The 21,474-nt window shown below is 33.0% G+C and overlaps 1 protein-coding gene across 1 annotated transcript in view; it reads right to left on the bottom strand.

Moving 5' to 3' along the window:
- Dmxl1 (Dmx like 1) overlaps positions 1-21,474 on the bottom strand; it is a 329,055-nt gene that overhangs the window by 268,150 nt on the left and 39,431 nt on the right. Inside the window, 12 exon segments of the mRNA XM_058578056.1 lie at positions 1-1,379; positions 2,066-2,287; positions 2,585-2,704; positions 5,482-5,584; positions 5,664-5,753; positions 11,617-11,738; positions 11,828-12,512; positions 12,607-12,860; positions 15,897-16,006; positions 16,008-16,053; positions 19,736-19,904; positions 21,057-21,246. Coding sequence (XP_058434039.1) covers positions 1-1,379; positions 2,066-2,287; positions 2,585-2,704; positions 5,482-5,584; positions 5,664-5,753; positions 11,617-11,738; positions 11,828-12,512; positions 12,607-12,860; positions 15,897-16,006; positions 16,008-16,053; positions 19,736-19,904; positions 21,057-21,246 — 3,490 coding nt within the window.

Here is a 21,474-nt window from a genome sequence, read left to right as displayed (position 1 = left end):
ACTCTCATTATTAGATTTCTCCAAAGATGAATAACAGCTATCATCATCAGCTGCAAGTAAGGCATATAACGGAAGTGGAGGGACAGAATCTATTTGAGTGTAATCTATATTTTCAGCTTTGTTGAATGCCTGGGGATCTCTGGTAGTGCTTCCACTAGCACTAATGGTGAGAGACCTTAGGCGGCGTTCATGATTGGATTCAGTTTCATTCAGAGCCACAACTTCCCCAGCAATGCACTTGACAAGATGTGACAAGATGGCCTTTGCTCTTCGAACTTTGCCAAGATCCATGAGTTCCAAAAGTTGCAAGGGATGGTACTGAGGTAAAGTTGGGGACAGTACATGAGCTGCTTCAAAAAGACCTGAATCTTCCATATCCACTGAAGGATCAAATACAGTTTTCTTTCCACAAATTTTCTGTGCAAGACTGGTCATAGATCGAGTCAGCGTTTTCTTTGGAGGATGTAACCCAGAACTTGATGAGTTACTCTGTTTTATTAAACTTAGTATAGACGGAGTGCTCCCATTGCATGAATCTGTTATAACAGGTTCTTGTTTAGAAGATGGCTGCCACTGGGAATATACATGCATTTCACAATCCATTCCTACCACAAGAATGCCATCCCGAACCCATGATAGAGAAACAGGAAATGGTGGGGAGCCATCTACAGAAGAAACCAAGTCCACACTTCGTAACAGTACAAATTTAGAAAGAGGCACAATTTTAGTACTCTCCCAGAGAGGAAATGCCAGGTTTTCCTTACCAGGTTGTTCTTGTACTTTGCCAGACAGTGGTCCGTACATAAAAAGTTTTGATCCAATTCCTACAGTTAGGATATGAGAACCATCTTCTCTAGACATCCAATCTAAATGAACTAAATGCTTTGTGTTTGATGTGATACTTTCTTTACTGAATAAACATGCCTCTTGCTTATTGTAGGCCACTAAATTGCTATCAATACTAATGCCAGAATCCAATACTGTGCTTAACTCATCTAAATGAATTGTCTGTTCAAGGACCCAACATGAACCTCCTGTACACTCACATTCAAAAATACTTACATGTATCAAAAAGTCCTGAGAAGATCTATTAGATGCAGGCTGCTTATATGCTACAGCCAAACGATTTGTATGTGCACAGCTAACTTCTATAGGCCTACCAGGTACACTTATACTACTATTGCTCTGAAGTCCATCTTCAATAAGTAATGGCCATTCTTCCCAAATATATACAAGATCTATTTTTCCATTCTTTGATGTGGCAGATTCTCCATCTGTTACTCTGCATCTCCAAAATCTTACTTTCTCATCTGAGCATGAAGTTGCCAATAAATAAGGAGCACTGCATACAGGATATATGGAAGAAGAACTCAGATGTCCTACAATAAAAATAATCCATTAAAATATCAAATTTAGTTATACTTATGTTCTCATCAATTAAAGGTTTTAGTCCTTTTGCATGAACTACTGTTAGGAACATGGTAGTCTATATTTAGTTTAAGGCTCACTAAGATCAGTAGGAGGCATTTAGTGACATCACAACAATATATTAAAAATGAATCACCAAAGCCTAGAGCAGAAAGGGAACATTAGGAAAGTTTACTTCAATTCCTGCATTTATAGGTAAAGACCCAACGTAATCAAACACATTAAGTATGCTGTGTTTGAATCAAACAACTAGACTAAGGAGGAATTAGAAATCTGAATTCTTATCTTGATTCTAAATCTAGCATTCATTTTACAGCTCTCTGCTAATTTTATACATTATCTTAAAGATATTAACATTTTTAAAGTATTTTTTCAACACTCCTTGTCTCCTCCTTGTTCATATTTTTCAATACAAATGTGAATGTCCCTTGTTTACCTAAATATTAAAGGGTCACTTCGTAGGGCCCTTCAATATAACTAGTGCTGAGTAGATTCCTAGGTGGAACTTAATATTTTCTCAGGCTATACTATTAGTTTACTAAATCAGGTTTTGGCAAACTTAAAGGGCCAGACAGTAAAAACTATTTTACACTTTAGGGTCTCTTTTGCAACTACTATTTCCATAAAATTCACAAACCTGCTGATGGCTTAACACTTATTATCTCTACTCCTTCTGGTAAATGCAACTCTTGGCTATACACCATTTCGGAAAACAAAGACAACTTGCTGGTACTCTGAAGATTTGCTCTGCAAGCCTGATACTTCTGTGAAAAAGGAGACAGGATCTTCTCTAGAGAAGAAGAATAATGTTCTTCTGGTTGCCAAACTGCTTCAGATATTTTCGTGTCCACTTTTTCATCTACAAAACATAAGAAAAAAACCAAGAAGTTGGCAGGGAACTCTACAAATACTGTAACTACTAAATTTTATAATCCAAAACTCCCTTACAAAAGATAAAACAGAACACATATTAATGTTCTGCACAGCAAGAAAACGAGAAACTCATTTTGCTTTTCTGTATTAACTAAATAATTGTCATTACTACGGAAGAATGACTTTAAGAAATATGTCCTAAACTATCCAATCATGTGTAATTTTTAATATTTATGCCTAAAGCTACAATCAAAATAAATGAATAAATAAATAAAGGACTCACCCAATGAGACAGGAATTGACTTTAAGTGTAAATTCCACATATGTAGTAGTGAACGGCTGTCTTGTGTGTACTCTATCACAACTAGGTAGAACTTTTCAGAAAATCTATTAGGTGAACTGCCTGTTGGTATCAGTGATATTTTTCATTATTAACACAGATAAATGAGACAACATACCAAATAAACCAAGTTAAAATAACTATTTTTAAAAGAAAGAAAATTAAAAATTTTTATCTAGGATTCCAAATACAAAATGGCATTGTAGAATATATTCAACTTCTTTACCACATAAATTTGTTAATCCAAAATTTTAACAACTATATATATGCATGTATTCTTAAATTTCATTTTTTAATTGAAAGGCTTAAAAAATCATACATCACAGTCATCATAATGTTCATATAGAGATCTTAATAAGAGGAAAATTTCTAAACAAGAACTATGTAATATATTATATATTTTTAAGTGAAAATTTTCATTTATATAAGCAATATCGCTAAAACTGTTATGCCAAAATGTATATTTTAAGACAATATATCATGATGAAATTTTGTTGCCAAAATTTTTCAAAGTTTCATACTGGAATGTCTTATTCAGATGCATATCTAATGACCAGAATGTAAGTATTCATCAACTAACATATTATTTAAGAAAATTTTTCTTGGACTATACAGATTAAACAACATACAAAGTTGCTCAAAAGAACTAAATGAGTTTTCTAAAAATTATCATAAAATCAATGGTTCATTATTCCTTTTTTTTTTTTTTATAAGAGACTTCAAGTTTTCACTATAAGCTATTCCTGGTTAGGTATGAAATGACATTAAAAAACTACATTATAAATACCCTATAAGTCATAAAACATGTGAAAAACAGAAAGCAAATATTTTTGAGACCCAAAGTTTTTGCCCTTTTAAATTTGTATTGGAAAAAGTTTTCAAAAGAACTTGTTAGGACCTGGGATTTATGGCTCAGCGGCAGAATGCTTGCCTAGCACGTGTGAGGAGGCACTGGGTTCGATCCTCGGCACCACATTAAAATAAATAAATAAAATAAATTATTAAAAAAAAAACACTTTAGAAAATAAAGATGACCATAAATATTTTAAATCATCTTGTGTTAGGAAACTAAATGAAAAGGTAACTTTGATAATGTGTTCTGAGTTAGGTATTCAAATTTTAAGAATTAAAAGGCAGAAAAGGACAAAGGAATGATCACCAAAAAAAAAAAAAAAAAAAAAAAAAAAAACAATCCTACTTCTTACAATTTCACTATCAAGAAAGAATGCCCCAATAATGAAAATATCCATAAAATACTTTTCTTCTTGACAAGAAAGAAAAGAAGATTAAAAACAACTCCTTGGTATTTTCTGGAAAGCTCTAATAATAAAGATAATTGCTGAGTAAAAGTCATTAAGAATTCCCTGAATGTTTTAAGAAAAACATTTTTAAAATTAGTCTTAAAGATAAAAAATTAAAAATTGAAGAATCTTAGAAAAGAAAATGCTAGAAAGATAAAGACATAACCTTAAGCACAAGGGAATAATTTTTATTTAAAAAAAATTTAAAGAGATTTGAAATTAACATTGCCATTTTAATATAAAAAGATAAAAACCTTTTTATTTAAATAAACAATATTTTATTCTATATTTGCCATCTTTATTCTCCATTTTTAGCATATTTCCATCATGTTCAAAATCATAAAACATGAGTAAAGTGTATTTGCACAGCTCATGAAATCTCAGGGTAAATGATAGAAGACTAAGTAAAAGCAGGGGTAAGAAAGTGGATGTTCAATGTAAAAGTGGAGAATTCTAAGGAATACTTCTTAAAAGAGAAGAAAAATGGAAATGGTGTTAGAAATAATATCCAAGAGGTAGAAGAAATAAACAATGTGCAAGAGAAGTCAAGAAAAAAAATATCTGGAACAAGTAGAGAATGTAGTTAATATTATTTAAGACTTGATAACTGACTTGATAAGTGGTAAACTTATAAATCTTTATAAGATTTTAATCTTAAGGAACATCATTTCTGAGTTTGGTTTGGTTCTGTAATTAAGATTAAAGACCAAGAAATTTTAGCTTTATTTTTCCCATTTTCCTTCATGTAAATTAACAGCTAATGTTGAGCAGTGAGTTTAATAAAGAATTTTAAACTTTTAGTATAAAAAGTAAATTAAGATACTTAATCATCAGGCACAGTGGCACCTGCCTATAATTCCAACTACTAGGCAGGCTAAGGAAGGAGGATGGCAAATTTAAACCCAGCCTGAGCAACTTAAAGAGACGATGTCTCAAAATAAAAATACAAAAGGGCTGGGGATATAGCTCAGTGGTAGATCACTGACATGCACATGGCTCCAGGTTCAATTCCCAGTACCAACAAAAAAACAAAAACAAAAACACTTAGCCTTTAAGGACCCCATAGCTTAAATTTTTAAGCTATTTCTTTAAATTATAGGTTTCTAAAAGGCCAGGGATCCATGTCATCCTATGTAGAGTAAGATCTTATCTATGCAAAGAGTATGCAAATATCAATGGTAAATATTTCTATAATGCTTTTTAAAAACTATATAACTGAGAAATACCTTTGTTTTTTTTTCCATTTCTGGTTAATAATAAAAAAAAATAAGCCAGGATAAGTGACATGAGCCTGTAGTCCCAGTTATTCAGGATGCTGAGACATTATTGCTTGAACCCAGGAGTTCAAGGGCAGCATGGGCAACATATTAAGAACCTGTCTCAAAATAAATATATAGTTGTCAATGTTTATAATAATATCAGAAATGTACACAGGACAATTTTAACTTGAGATACACAATGTAAAATATATCAATTTATCTTTAGTAACTATTTAACATACTCTATATTAATATGTTATTACATATAAAAATTCTTTACCTGTATCAGCTAAAATGCTGTCTTTTCCGAGACTTTTCCTCTCAAGATTATTTAAAATAAAATCTTCTTGAAAAACATGAAGCAGTTGGGTTTTTTTGCCATGCTAAATATAAACAAATATCAACATAAGTTGGGATACATATCACATACCTGATGCTAAGTAACAGAAAAATAATACTTACAAGTTTGGTAATGGGATCTAACGCAATAATGCATCCTGGCCTTGCTGTTGATTGTTGACTGACGATGTTAAACACTTCACCAACATATTTCTGTTTTTTAAAAAATTGATATCTCCTTTACTAAACAATAAATTCAAAAGTAATTAAAAGCAAATAACATGAATTTTTAGGCATAACAGATAAATAACAATTAAGTTCAAGTGAGACTAAATACAGTTCCTTTCAACAATCAACATTCTAGGATTTTACCTTAAAAGGAATTACTTAGGAACAAATAACAGTGACAGCTCAATTGATACAGACAAAAAATAAAAACACTGCTTGTAATTTTTAGGGGGAAAATATTTTATATCCATGAATGTGAAATACTAAATTAAATGTCCTGGATATGTTCTAAGAAGCAGTGCGTTTTTTTTTTTAATATTTATTCTTAAGTTTTAGGTGGACACAATATCTTTATTTTACATTTATGTGGTGCTGAGGATCGAACCCAGTGTCTTGTACATTCTAGGCGAGCACTCTACCACTGAGCCACAACCCCAGCCCCAGAAGCAGTGCTTTTTAAGTATTAAATTTGTGGGAAAGACATAGCTAAAGAAATAAGCTGACACACTACCTATATATGCTGATTTTTTAAGCCTCTTAAACACCGACTGCTCTAGTCAAGTTCACTCTGCTAATTGTGGTCAATATTCCTAACTTGATCTGTCCATAAAAGCATCTATCTAATCCTGCTGTTCATTTTCTTCTCTGAAACACTTTCTTTATTTGGTTTCTAATATATACCACATTCATACTACTTTTAACAATGGAATGCTCTAGCATTCAATACTTCTATCATTTGCTCCCTCCCTCCACAATTTCATCAACTTCTACAACTTTAAATTTATCTACCAACAACTTCTTAATTTATATCTTTAGGCCTCACCTCCCTCTAAACTCCAGAGACCAGTACTGGGTATCTTGGATGTCAAACAGGCATCTCAAAATTAGCATGCACAAAGTCAGGCTCTTGACTCTCCTTGCCCCTCAAAAAAATGCTCATGAAAAATTCTTCATTTCAACTCATGACAAGAACTGAGTATTTCTTTGTCTTTATTCTTTTTCTTATGATTTTATTGGTGCATTATAACTATACATGATAGCGGGATTCATTATTATATACTCATGCATGGGGACACAATATAATAATATAATTTGGTCAATATTGGTCCCTATAATTTCCCCTTTCCCTCCCATCCTTCCACCCTCTCATCTTCTTCCTCTGCTCTATTGGTCTTCCTTCTATTTTTTTTTTTTTGAGATCTCTCCCATTCCATCGATTATTTTTTCCATTTTCCTCTCTAGAATCTGTGTGTGGAAAACCCTTTATTTTCTGAGCCTGAATTAGTTAACATGATATATATTTATATATGTATATATTAATATCCATAATGATTATATATTATGGATATTAATATAAATATATAGTTCCATCCATTTTTTTTTCCTGCAAATGACATTTTATTCTTTATGACTGAATAAAACTCTGTTTTGTTTTTTTTTTTTCTTTTTCTCTTTATTCTAGTACTGAGGATTGATCCCAGGGGCGCTTAATCACTGAGCCACATGCCCAGCCCATTTTTGTATTTTATTTAGACACCAAGTATCGCTGAGTTGCTTAGGGCCTCACTAAGTTGCTAAGGCTCACTTTGAACTTATGATCTTTCTACCTCAGCCTCCTGAGCTGCTAGGATTACAGGCATGCACCTGGCTCCATTGTATTTTTATCCATTTGTCCAGTGACAGTCACACTGGCTGATTCCATAGTTTGCCTATTATGAATAGTGCTGCTGTGAACATGAGTACACATGTATCACTATAGTATGTTAACTTTAATTCTTCAGGATAAATATAGAGGAGTGGTATAGATGGGTCATATGATAATTCCATTCCTAATCTTTTGAGGAACCTCCATACTGACTTCCACAGTCATTGCACTTATTTAGAATCCCACCAACAGTGTAGAAGTATTTCTTTTTGCCCACATCTTCTCCAGCATTTATTATTGTTTGTATTGTTGATGACTGCCATTCTAACTGGCAAGAGATGAAATCTCACTGAAGTTTTGGTTTGCATTTCTCTAACTGTTAAAGATGTCAACATTTTTTCATGTTTGTTGTTCATTTGTACTTTATCTTTTGAGAAGTATCTATTTAATTCATTTACCCATTTATTGATTGGGGTTTTTTTTGGGGGGTAAATTTTCTGAGTACTTTATACATTATGGATATTAATCTTCCACCAGAAGAGTACATAATAGGGGCTGGGGCTGTAGCTCAGTGGCAGAGAGCTTGCCTAACATGCATGAGGTTCAATCCTCAGCACCACATAAAAATAAATAAATAAAATAAAGGCATTCTGTCCATCTATAAGTACAAAAAAAATTTTGTTTTAAAAGCAAATAGCAAAGATTTTCTTACATTCTGCAGGTTCTCTCTTCACATCAACTGTTTTCTTTTTTTAATATTTATTTTTTAGTTGTAGTTGGACACAATACATTTATTTTTTTAATTTTTATGTGGTGCTGAACATCAAACCCAGGGCCTCACATGTGCTAGGCAAGCATTCTACCGCTGAGCCCCAGCCCCAGCCCCTCAACTGTTTTCTTTACTCTGAAGAAGCTTTTTAATTCTATGCCACACCATTTATTAATTCTTGGTATTATTTCTTGAACTTTAGGAGTCTGATCAAGGAAGTTGGAGCTTGTGTCTATATGTTGGAGTGTTGACTCTACATTTCCTTCTAGGGATTGCATAGTTTCTGGTCTAATTCCTAAGTCTTTCACCCATTTTGAATTACTTTTGTGCAGTATGAATGATAGAGATCTTGTCTCATTTTTCTACGTAGATTACTATTTCTTTTCAGCACCACCAGGGTTTTTTTTTTTTTTTTTTTTTTTTCCTCTAACATGTTTTTGGCACCTTTGTGAAGGATCATCTAGATGACTATAGATCTGTGGGTTTGTCTCTGTTCTGTTCCATTGGTCTATATGTCTGTTATAATGTTTTCATGTCACTACCATGCACTGTTAGTTTCTATAGTTCAATAGTGTAATTTGAAGTTAGGTACTTTGATAACTCAAGAATTGCTTTTCTGGGGCTGGGCTTGCGGCTCAGAAGTAGAGTGGTTGCCTAGCGTGCGTGAGGCACTATGTTCGATGCCCAGCACCACATAAAAACAAATAAAGGTATTGTGTCCATCTACAACTAAAAATACATGCACACACACAAACACACACACATATAAAGAATTGCATTTTTGGCTTAGAATTGCTTTCGCTGTCTGGGTCTTTTATCCTTCCATATTAATTTTAGGACTGTTTCATTTTTTTTTACTCATTGTGTGAAGGATGTCATTGGTATTTTGATGGGGATCACATTGCATCTGTAGATAGTTTTTGGTAATAAGGCTATTTAATAATATTAAACTCTATTTAGTAATGTTTATTAATTTAATAATATTTATAATGTTAATTATTCATTTAATAATATTAATACCAATAATATTATTTAATAATATTAGTTCCATGAATGTGGGTGGTCTTTTTTTATTGGTTCTTTTTGGTAATACATGACAGAATTCATTTTGATATAATTATATAAGCATGGAATATATTTTATTCTAATTGGGACTCCATTCTTATGGATCTACATGATGGTGGGATTCACTATGGTGTATTCATGTATGTACTTAGAAAAATTATTTTGGATTCATTTCATTGTCTTTCCTTTTCCTATCCTTTTTCCCCTCCATTGATGCCCCTTTGACTAATCTACTGAATATTTATTCTCCCTTTATTATCTTGCTCATATCAGCAAAAAGATTCAACCTCTGGCTTTTTGGGGACTGGCTCATTTCCTTAGCATGATAATCTCCAGAGCCATACATTTACTTGCAAATGTCATAAAGCCATTCTTCTTTATGGCTAATACTCCATTGTGCGTATATACCACATTTTTTAATCCATCCATCTGTTGAAGGGCATCTAGGTTGGTTCCATAGCTTAGCTACTATTAAGTGAGCTGCTATAAACATTGATGTGGCTGTGTCACTGTAGTACAATGATCTTAAATCCTTTGGATATTAACTACCAAGGAGTAAGACAGCTCGGTTGAACAGTGGTTCCATTTCTAATTTTTTGAGGAATCTCCATACTGCTTTCCAGAGTGGCTGCACCAATTTTCAGTCACACCAGCAATGTATAAGTGTACCTTTCTCCCTGAACGTGGGGAGTCGGGGTGGGGGTCGTTCCAGCTTTTAGTATCTTCTTTAATTTCTTTCTTTAGTGTTCTATAATTTTCAATGTAGAGGCATTTTACCTCCTTGCTTAGATTTATTCCTAGGATTCCCTCATTCCCCAGCCTGAGGCTATTCTGAATGGAATATTTTTCCTGATTTCTTTTTCAGTGAATTCATACTTGTGTATAGAAAAACTATTGATTTTTGTATGTTGCCTTTGTACCCTGCTAAAGAACTTAAGAATAGAATACTTTACCTAATGCTAAATTCCCACAATCCATGGCAGTCACCCTTTTTACTCACATTCATTCATATCCAGTTCAATTCTGACTACTCAATGTTCAAAACATATTCAGAATTTCAATTCTTATCTCTATCATTACTACTTGCTACCATTCTAAGTCCCTTTACTCTCACCTGAACCAATTTCCCAAATTGGTTTTCTCTGATTTCACTTCTGCTTCACACATCTAATCTATGTAGTTACCAGAATTTCATATCACCCAAATCCTACCACCCTATCATTTTCTTCAATGGTTTCCACATTATTCATAGTAAAAGCCAAAGTTTTCACAATGGACTACAAGGGCTTACCTGGTCTGGCCAGGCTAACTTCCTGAACTTACACCTGACTACTCTTCACCTCACTTTCTCTACTCTAGCCACAATGATCTACTTGCTGTTTCTTTACATAACCAACATACTCTAGTTTCTAAGTCTTTGAGTTGGCGATCCCTCTTCCTGGATCTCTCTTTCTTTAACCACATATCCAGCTCCCTCATCTCCTGCAGGTCTTTTCTCATATGGTATCTTTTCTGTATATATTTTTACCTGACTCGTCTCCACCCCTGCACCACCATCTCTCTTCACTAGAATATAAGGGTATCTGTTTTGTTCATGACTAAATTCCCAGCACTTAAACAATGCATAACAAACAGATAATCCTTAATAAATATATATTTCTACTGTAACACTATGTATTTGTTTTGGAAAACTTTGCCTTTTCCAAAATCAGGTATTAAAAATAATTTATAGAAGAAACGGGATTAAGGCAGACCATTGACTGCAACTTTGTAACTCAAGCATTAACAAGTGCATTAATTTCTAGCTCAGAAGATGGCTTGGAGCTCCTAAACAGGAAGCTCACGTAGAACTGAAGGCTGCCTCAGGGGATGTTCAAAAAACACCAAAACCAAAAAAAGTAGAAATGCTTGCTTAACGGACACAATATAGTTGACAGGCTGCTATTAGTTAGGCATAGAAAGAAGTGTGGCCTCTCATAAAGCAAAAGCTTTGCAATGCTATCAAAAGAATTCCTCCCTAAACCATAACCATGCTGAGGGCTTTTTATTTTCATATATAGCAATTTTTAACTTTTTTTTCTAGACTAGTAAAGTGTTTGCTGAACTGTCAAAAAGAAATATTATGCATTAATTTAGACTAATAAATTTTAACATATATTCCATGCATCCTAATCTTATACCAAAGACAGTTTGGTAATAAATGGTTTTAAGTAATGGTAGCAGGATTTTTATTTTTAAAAAAGCTTTACATAATGGTCACACCCTACATTTTTGCAAAACATACTGTCATAAAATCTGCAACAATTATGAAGTAAAATATGGCAAACATCATATTAAACACTTAAACTATTTAAAAAGACAGTACTCACAGAAATTTCAGGGTTGGAAAGCTCATATAAAAGTTTCTTGGCATCAATTACTGCTTCATATAACCTCAGATATTGTCCATCACTAGCCACAAAGCATGCACTAGGAGAGTTGCAGTATGCACCTACAAAGCATTTACAAACATTTAAAATTTACCCCTTTGGTCATAATGTCAAAAAATCTAAATTAGTGAAATAAAAATAGAATGCTTACCTAGACAATAACTGGGTATAAGAGTAGGAAGCCACGCCACATTGGAAAAGGCAGAAACATGAAGAGAATTAATCCAGGCAAGCTCAGACACTCCTCCAGAAAAAGACAATGGCCCAACCGGATCAACCCTCCAAAGAATAAGCTCACTATAAACTGCATTGGGATCCTGAAATGCCATATCACCAGTGCTTTTATTTTGTTGTGTCAAAGAATATTCTTCAATATTTACAGAATCATGAGGTTGCTTTTGGTTATCAACATCTGGTGTCCTTAATGCATTATGGTGTGACGTTGTCAATAATAATGGTAATACTGAGTGGCAAGCTAAATCATTAAGATGAAAACGATGACCACAATATCTGGATTTGTGAGAAATACTAAGAACTGTAGAAAAAGCAGATTCCTCAGCAAAACTGACCAGCCACTGATTTAGAGAACCATCAGCATGCTTTGAAATCATCATAACATTAGGGGTAAAAATACTTAATTTTAAACTATTAGATGATTTGTTGTGACCAGAAGAGATAAGCATTGATGTGGAACGAGTGAGGCCAGAAGGTTTTTGTTTCCCCTGCTGAATAGCCAAGTCCACATTCTTGGTACAGGCATACATTACTATGCTTTTACAGAGAGAGTTCGCATCACCTGTGGGGAAAGCTACAGGAATTCTGGAAACAAAGGACACCTAGAATTAAGAAAGAAAATATTAGAACATATAAAATTATATACAGAGATACTATAAAACAAGAATATCTCCATAGATATTACAGTAATAGTACCTGTACTTGACGAAACATACCAGGCTGGTATTCATCCAGCCAATCTACATGCCAAACTAGTAAAGAACCATCCATGGGATGAATACTGAAAAGCATGTCTGCATTTTTATTCCATTCAGACAGAAGTACTTCAATCTGATGATCAATGGCAGCTGATGGTAATGGTGTAAAACTTGAGTTTGATACTATTTTATCACCACCCAATTCCTTCTTGTCATGAGTTATTTTCAGATCATCAATACCATCATCCATCTCTATAAGCAAAAAGAGTTCATGAAACAAGTAAAGAATAGCTTTATAAAAGTATTCAAGAGAAACATAGTTTTTATATTAACAAACATAGGCTGCCTCTTACCAACAAATTTGCTCCATGGATATAAGGTCACTGAATTTGACTAATAAGAAAGCCTATAGAACTGAGTCAAGTAGTGAGCAAAATGAATAATACTGAACTAGAAAAGTGGAAAATTGGATTCTAAACACAGATATTCTACAATTAGCACTCAGGTTAATTTCACTAAGATACACTACAACTTTAGATCTCAGTTTTACTCATGGTAAAATGAAAGTTAGAACTGGGACCACAATTCTGGGGCTGAATTTTTAAATACACTATTTTATTTGTATTTTCTTCACCATTAGATCAATACAAACTTGAGTATGCCACACTAGTCGTCTAGGTATATACACTTGTAACTGACATGATATCTTAACTATTTTAAAGGAATCACAGGACCCAATTTCCAGAAATCCTTCAACATGTTAGTAACTTAAAATAAATTTGTTATTATCATTTCTTTTGAAAATTTCAGCCCTTAAACACTCCCCTTAATTAAAAGAAAAATATATATGCATATATATGTGTGTGTGATATGTGTGTGTGTGTGTGTGTGTGTGTATACATACATACACTTTAGTTGTAGATGGATACAATACCTTTATTTTATTTATTTATCTTTATGTGGTGTTGAGGATCAAACCCAGAGCTTCATACATGCTAGGCATGTGCTCTACCACTGAGCTACAACCCCTGCTCTCCCCTTAATTCTTGGTTAGAAATACAGAGTCTTTCTTAACATGGTCCCTTAAAAAAAATTTAACTGTTTATCAGATTTATAAAAGATAAAACATATAGCTGGGTGTGGTGACACATGCCTGTAATCCCAGTTGCTCAGGAGGCTGAGGCAGGAGGATCATGGGTTCAAAGCCATCCTCAGCAGTTTAGTGAGGCACTAAGCAACTCAGTGAGACCCTGTTTCTAAGTAAAACACAAAATAGGGCTGGGGACGTGGATCAGTGGTCCAGTGTCCCTGAGTTCAATTCCCAGTACCCAACCCCAGGAATAAAGATAAGACATACAAATCAATTAGAAAATGACAAATTACTCTAAAGGGCAGGGGGCGTGAAAGGTCAGGCATAAAAGAATTAAAACAAAATATATTCACTCATTCTGTTCAACTTGCATCAAAGAAAATACAAAGTAAAAGGATGCCCTTTTTCCCTTTTCATCTGATAAAAAAACCATAATGAAATGATAATGTCAAAAGGAAGCACAAGAGGATATTTGGATACAGTTAGAGAAACTATAAACTGACAAACATTACTGCTGGGCCATTTGGCAGAACTTATTGATATTTAAAATATATATACTCCCTGGTAATTCCACATCTAGGAGTTTATATTATAGAAAAATTCACACAACGAAGAAATGATGTGTCACTGTACTACAATTAATACAGTGACAAACTATTTAGAATTAAATAGTTATCAGTAAAGAAATCAAAGTTTTTCTTAGTTACAGAAAAACAAACAATAAGATAGAAAACTGCCTATTAAATAAAACAAGTTGCAAAACATTATTTTTGTTTACATGAATAACCATAGTACTATTTTAAAAACAAAACAACAACAACTAGGCAAGTATGGTGGTACACACCCAAATTCCAGCAACCACAGAGGCTGAGACAAGAGGATCACAAGTTCAATGCCAGCCTTAGCAGCTCAGTGAGGCCCTAGGCAACTTAGCAAGCAAGACACTGTCTCAAAATAAAAAATAAAAGGGGTGCTGGGGATGTGGCTCATTGGTAGAGTGCTGACTTCATATGCATGAAGCACTGAGTTCAATCCTCAGCACCACAGAAATAAATAAATAAATACATTTTAAAGAATTAAAATAAAAAGGGTTGGGGATGTAGCTCAGTGGTAAAGCCCCAGGGTTCTAATCCCAGTAATTTCCCTCCAAAACAAAACAAAACAAAATCCCAACTGCTTATATAAGCATAGATAAAAATCAAACTGGATTGGAAGATAGCTCAATGATAGAGCACTTGCCTAACATGTGCAAGACCCTGGGTTTGATAACCAGTAACAGGAGAGGGGAGGAAGAAAAGAATCAATCTGCAAGGATACCCATAAACTTAATAATGCAAAAACAATAACTGTGCTATTTTATTTTTTTCTAATGATCATGTAAATAAAACTTGCTAAAAAACAAACACATTTATAATCAAGCCTACAGCAGAGATGGATGGCTAAATACACACTGAACATTCATATTCAGTATTGTATTTAGTACTATATATTAGTATTCATTATATATTAGTATTTAGTATTATGTTTTTTTTCTTTTCTTGGTAATGGGGATTGAACCCAGGGTTTCATACATGTTAGGAAAGTGCTTTAACACTGAGTTACATCCAAAGCCCTAATATTTAGTATTAAATTTAGCATATAATGGTTATTCTGTAAGGAACTATATGGAACCCTGTAACTATTTCTGGTCAATGGAATGAGAGTGAAATAATATTTGTCATTTCCAAGTCAAGGTTGAAAAACAGTTATACCTTTCTCTTCTCTCTCTACACCAACTGTAGGCTGAATACAGAGGAATTTAAGATCTTATCTCTCCTCAACTTTAACATGCATACAAATCCCCTGGAAATTTTATTAAATTATAGATCCTGGCTTAGTAAGTCTGTATAGAGCCAAGATTATGCATTTCTAAGAACTTCCCAGGTAATACAAATACTGCTATTCCACAGAAAGTCCTTTAAGTAACAAAGTCCTGGAGGCTGACTAACCCACTAGAGCACAAAACCCTAAATTCTTAAATCACCATATGAAAAAAAACAATTTTTGGAACAGAAATATCTATACCATACTAATAAATGAGTTAGCGCATATTTGCATTATGCCACTGTGATTTTTGAGTTTATTTCTGATAATAGTTTAACCCTAATCTTAAAAAAGGTTATCTTTAACAAATTAAACTTTTAGTCTTAAAGCTTTACCTTCATCAGATTTTATATCTGCTTGATTAGCTTCTTCTACACTGGCCTCAGAAGATGGATGTTCAAAACTTTTTCTAAGTTGCTGTAAAAAGACTTCCATGGACAAAGTAATTTTCACTTAAACTCAGAGATGTAATAGATGGAAGAAGAGGAATGTCTATAAAAAAAATCACAAGATTAAAATTTTTACCAAATGGCATACAAAACATTCATAATTCTTATTTTGATTATTACATATCTTTTGTGTGTCTGAAAAAGTATTTCTCCACTTTTTCTTTTTGGGTACTGGGGATTGAACTGAAGGACACTCGACTGCTTAGCCACATTCCCAGCCCTATTCTGTATTTTATTTAGAGACAGGGTCTCCCTCAGTTGCTTAGTGCCTCGATAAATTGAGGAGGCTATCTTTGAACTCATGATCCTCCTGCCTCTATCTCTGGAGCTGCTGGGATTATAAGTGTATGCACCACTGCCCCTGGACTCTCCACTTTTTTAAAAAAATGCTTTTAATTGTAGATGGACATAATACCTTTATTTTATTTTTATGTGGTGCCTAGGATCGAACCCAGAGCCTCACATGTGCAAGGCAAGCCGCTCTACCACTGAGCCACAACCCCAGCCCCTCTGCTTTTTAATTTAACTTAATTGTATTTTGCTTTGTTTTTTAAAGGATCTTTTTTAGAGCACTTTTAGATTCACAGAAAATGGAGAGAAAGGTACAGAAAGAGTTACATACCCTCAGTTCCCATACATGCCTAGTCTCTGCTATTATCAACATTGTTACATTTGTTAAAATTGATGAACCCACACTGAACATCACTGTCATCCAGAGTACACAGTTAAGGGTTCACTCTTGGTGAACCATTCTATGGATTTGGATAAAGTAATAATAATATTACATTTATCTTAAACCTCTTAAATATCAGTTAACCTATATAAAATCTTATTCAACAGCAATCCTTTTTTTTTATACTGCAGATTGAACTCAGGGGCATTTTATTTTTCATTTTGAGACCTTTTTATTTTTCATTTTGAGACAGTCTCACCAAGTTTCTGAGGGACTCGCTTACTTGCTGATGCTGATATTCTGAGTTACTGGAACTATAGTAGTATACCCTGAACCTGGTTAGCAACATCTTAACAGACTGACACATTAACTTCTGTAATGATCTAACCATCTAAATCTATGATTGATATTATTTATTAGCATCAAGCTGAAGTTAAAAGGTACAAAACTGCGGTTCCCTTCTCATACATAAGGAAAGCATTCAAAACATACCACCCTCAGCTAAAAAAAAAAGTTTCTTGATATTACTTTTGATATAATTGCTATTAAGTATATTGATAAGTATATTAAATCCACTTGGTTATGACAAGTTATCCCTAATTAATGCAGGTAAAGAAAAATCCAAGTCTATCATGTTATATCAAATCTGGATCATGCTGGTACCTGCTGAATGGTAAAGGCTGGAATAGATTCAAGGAATATAAACCATTTTCTCCAAAATAAATCTATTTTTTAAAGAAATAATAAATAATTCAAATTAAATATCTGTTCAAATAATGTGTCTACTGTTAAATACCAACAGAAGAATACTACAGGAAACAAATGGTGAAAGAAAAGATAAAAGAACTGACTGTTCAGTTAAAGGCAAATTCTAACATTCAGTTCAAGAGCTTTTGTTTATTACCTATACATTCCTTAATATAATTACTTGATTAATATTTATCTATCACCTACCTGATTATATACTTCATAACAAAAGTATGATACCCATTTTGATTGCCACTGTGTCTCCAGTTCCTATCACCATTTTTAGTTTCTACACTGGTATAAGTACACAATAAAATCCAGGGCTGGGGATATAGCTCAAGTAGTAGCACGCTCGCCTGGCATGCAAGAGGCACTGGGTTCGATCCTCAGAACCACATAAAAATAAAATAAATATATTATGTCCACCTAAAAGCTAAAAATAAATATTAAAAAAAATTCCAAGAGGAGCTGCCAATCCTATTGTTTCTGGATGTATACAAAGTAGTTCCAGGAACTGAGAAGACATTCCCAAGAAGCTATGGGTAAGATTTTCTTGTATCTGACTTACAATCAACCTAAATGAGATCAGTAATGACTTTTGTGGACCACAGGCCTAGCTACTAAATACACAGAGGGAAGGAATAAAGCTGGGTTTTAGCCGAAAAATTCTAACTAAAAGGAAACTCAAACCTCTTTTATATCCTGACTTCGTTCTAATAATTTGTTTTTCATTTTTATAAGAAATTTTCATCAAAAGGATATGAGATCTAGCACAGACAGAACATGTTCTGTCAAAACCCTCTCCTGTGGCTATTTCTATTGATGGGCAAGTAACTATAATCTAAAAGCTATACTTTAAGTAAGAAATATACCATCCAGAAAGGTCATTCCACCAGACTGAATTTAGGAAAAGGAATTCTCCATAAAGTTCAATCTAGTTGCTAATAATATTATACTAATTTGATCTACTGTACACTTTCCTTAGCAACCTAATATCTAAGGAAAGGTTTTAGAGTTTCCCTTATTAAAAGCTAGTCAAGATGTCACACTGGAACTTAGGGTTCCTTTCTCAGTAACCTCTCAGCTTTTTCCATAGTCTGAGAATTTAAGCTTTCTTAATTCTCAAAATATTGACCCTTTTTGTTGTTTTTAAAATATTTTGTTTTATTTTCTGTGCTAGGAATTGAATCTGAGGTCTTGTGCTTGATACATAAGCACTCTACCACTGAGCTACACTCCCAGCCCAATACTGCCCTTTATTCAGCAAGGACCTTCAAAGTTATTCCATTGATCTTAGAGATAATTTTGTATTATATCCATTGTCAACATATTTTTGATAAAAGTCATGACCTTTCCCAATCCTATATAATTTTTTAATGAAGAAAATTCAATAGTCTCCCATTTTCTTCATTCATGGATTCCTTTACAGCTCCACTGGTGTTAACCAAATAAAAGCTAAGAATATTGGAAAAACTTTTCAAGTATCTCTATACTTTGACACAGCATAGCACTTGTCACTTTGCTGAACAAAATTCTAATCAAGTAACTAATGAATCATACTTATTGCTATGTTTCCTTGAAGAATGCCATATTGTAATTTCCAACTAAGGCTTAATTGATGCTTAAAATATCCCACAGCATACAAAAATTAGTAGTTCTTTTCTAGGGAGAGAGATGGGAGTTTGGATAGCCGTGAAAAGAAGCTTTTACTTTTCACTTTTGTACAAATGACATTTATCATGCAGAAATATAGTCTTTTAATTCTTTTTCAAATAATATTCCAAAGTTCCACTTAAGAGCTTCAATTGTGATCAATGGATTTTATACATGACAACACTATTTACTAAAAAGGGAAAAACACTTAATTTCCAAATTTATAGGTAGACCCAGATATTCTAGATCTTTCAGTCTGCCTATTAATACATACTTAACTATTGAGATAAGTTTTGTAATTCTTCCAATTATAACTTTTACATTGTTTCTTACCCACTTGTGAAATGACTCCAAAGATAAAGCATCAAACAATAGTTTTAACAACTATAATTATAAAATATTACTTTTGTGGTATTAACAACTATAGCTCAAATCTCAACTTTTGAAAAAAAATTAATAATGAATTAAGATTTTATATCATAAACCAAATCATGGCCTTAAAAAGCAAATAATTAGAAACCAGTGGACTAGCTATAATGAAAAACTGGCAAAGTCAGTTACCTCCAATGTTTTATATATTCAAAAACTAAAAGTATAGCTTACTTGTTATAAAATCAATCTCAAAAACATGTTTTGAGCTATGCTTTACTACCTGTAGCTGGGTTGATGCTAGCTGCAATATGAAAGTGGCAAAGTGCATTGGCATGCAGTGGAGTGTTCCTGTGGACATGATGAGGATCTTGCTGATGAGGCAGATAGCCAGTATGTGCTACAAGTGCAAGTGATCTCCTCCGACCTCTACGAAAATGTCTTAGATTTACCTGTGTGAATAAAAGCAAAGTAAAATTAATGCCTATATTGTATGTGTAGTCTGCATCATAACTGTTATTTGAAGTTACATATACCCTATTTCCAATAACTTTATTTGTAAAAAAAATCTTTCAATATTTTAATAGCATATTTGAATCCTGAAGAATAACATTAAAACTTAAAGGGCATGAGTTCCTCTCTCAAACTCTACACAACACTTTGCAATTTTTATTTGGTTTATTTTCTTAAAATTAATTTCCTGAAAAAAAATCATTTTTTCAATAATGTGTCTATAAACAATGTCTTTATGTACACAACTTTGTCTGCAGCTTACTCCCTGTGACCAGGAAGCTTTGGATATTACCATAATACATTAGAATATTTATTAATTTACAGAATATTTTCATCAACATCATCTCATCTGATCCCATGAGGGAGACAGTACAAATATTGTCATTCTCATCTTTTGTATGATAAAACAGTTTATGTAGAACCCAAGCTAATCTAGCTAACAAGAGGCAGAGCCAAAGTAGAAAAACTCTTCAGATTCCTAGGGTAGGACTTCTTTGAGCTATTATTATACACAATTCTATGTGCTGTTGAGTGTACAATGAAATATACATTTACTTACACTCGGAAATATTAGAATACTATTCAGATTTGAAAGAGTTGTTCCATAATCATATAAAGCATCCAAAGATAAACCATTTGTTTTCAATATGAGTCTGTCTTGTTATTCTATCTTTAATCAAATCAAACATCAAAAGTTGACTTTTACTTTCCAAACTAATTAAAGACTCTAAGTTTTGGTGGTTCTAAAGACAACAAGTGATAAGAGTAAGATAAACTAGTCTACCACAAGTTCTAAGAAAGAGGAAATAAATTATTGTTACAGTTAAATCTTAGCATTCTTCTATTTTAATTTACTTTGTTAACTCAGCTAAGTCAATTATCATCAGCTTTTTGTTATCATCAGTTATGCGATAATTAATTGGTTTTATGCTCCATACAAAGTCCTTAAGAATGTTTTTGGAACAAGATAAAACAAAAATTTGTGAAAATTATTTTCCTAAGACACAGATTTCTTATATTACTGTTACAAAAATGGCAGTGTACAAAGTTTTTAAAATTCAAAGGAAATAATCTCTAATAAAAACACTCACTTCTAAAGCATTTTGAACTCGTTCTTTACTGGAAGTATTTCTCTTGAAGTTATTTGTTAAATTAATTGGTTCCGACCAATGATTGCAGTCACCTCCATATAGCAAACAATCATTTGGTAAAAATGTCTCTACCCAAAGACGACACACATTATCTTTGCAGCAAGTCAACAGTACATTACATACAGACGCCCTAAGAAATAAAAAGATTTTAGAGGCAAGAATACAAGTTTCACACAATATCATAAATACTCTACAAAGTTCTATAAATAAACATACATAACTAATAAAACTACAAAAAAGTCAACATATATGTAGATTTTATCACCATAAATGCTTGCCGACCTATTTCTTTTCTGCCTAGAATTCAGTAATTCTTGTTTCAATAATCTAAGATTCTTCTTGCATTTAAAGAACAAAG

Source organism: Marmota monax, unplaced genomic scaffold (genome assembly GCF_021218885.2).
Source record: "Marmota monax isolate L192 unplaced genomic scaffold, Marmota_monax_Labrador192_F-V1.1 WCK01_AAM20220418_F8-fsc00373, whole genome shotgun sequence".
NCBI classification, from domain to species: Eukaryota; Metazoa; Chordata; class Mammalia; order Rodentia; family Sciuridae; genus Marmota; species Marmota monax.
The sequence above is the reverse complement of the archived record's forward strand: the minus strand, read 5'-3'. Positions and strand labels throughout refer to the sequence as shown.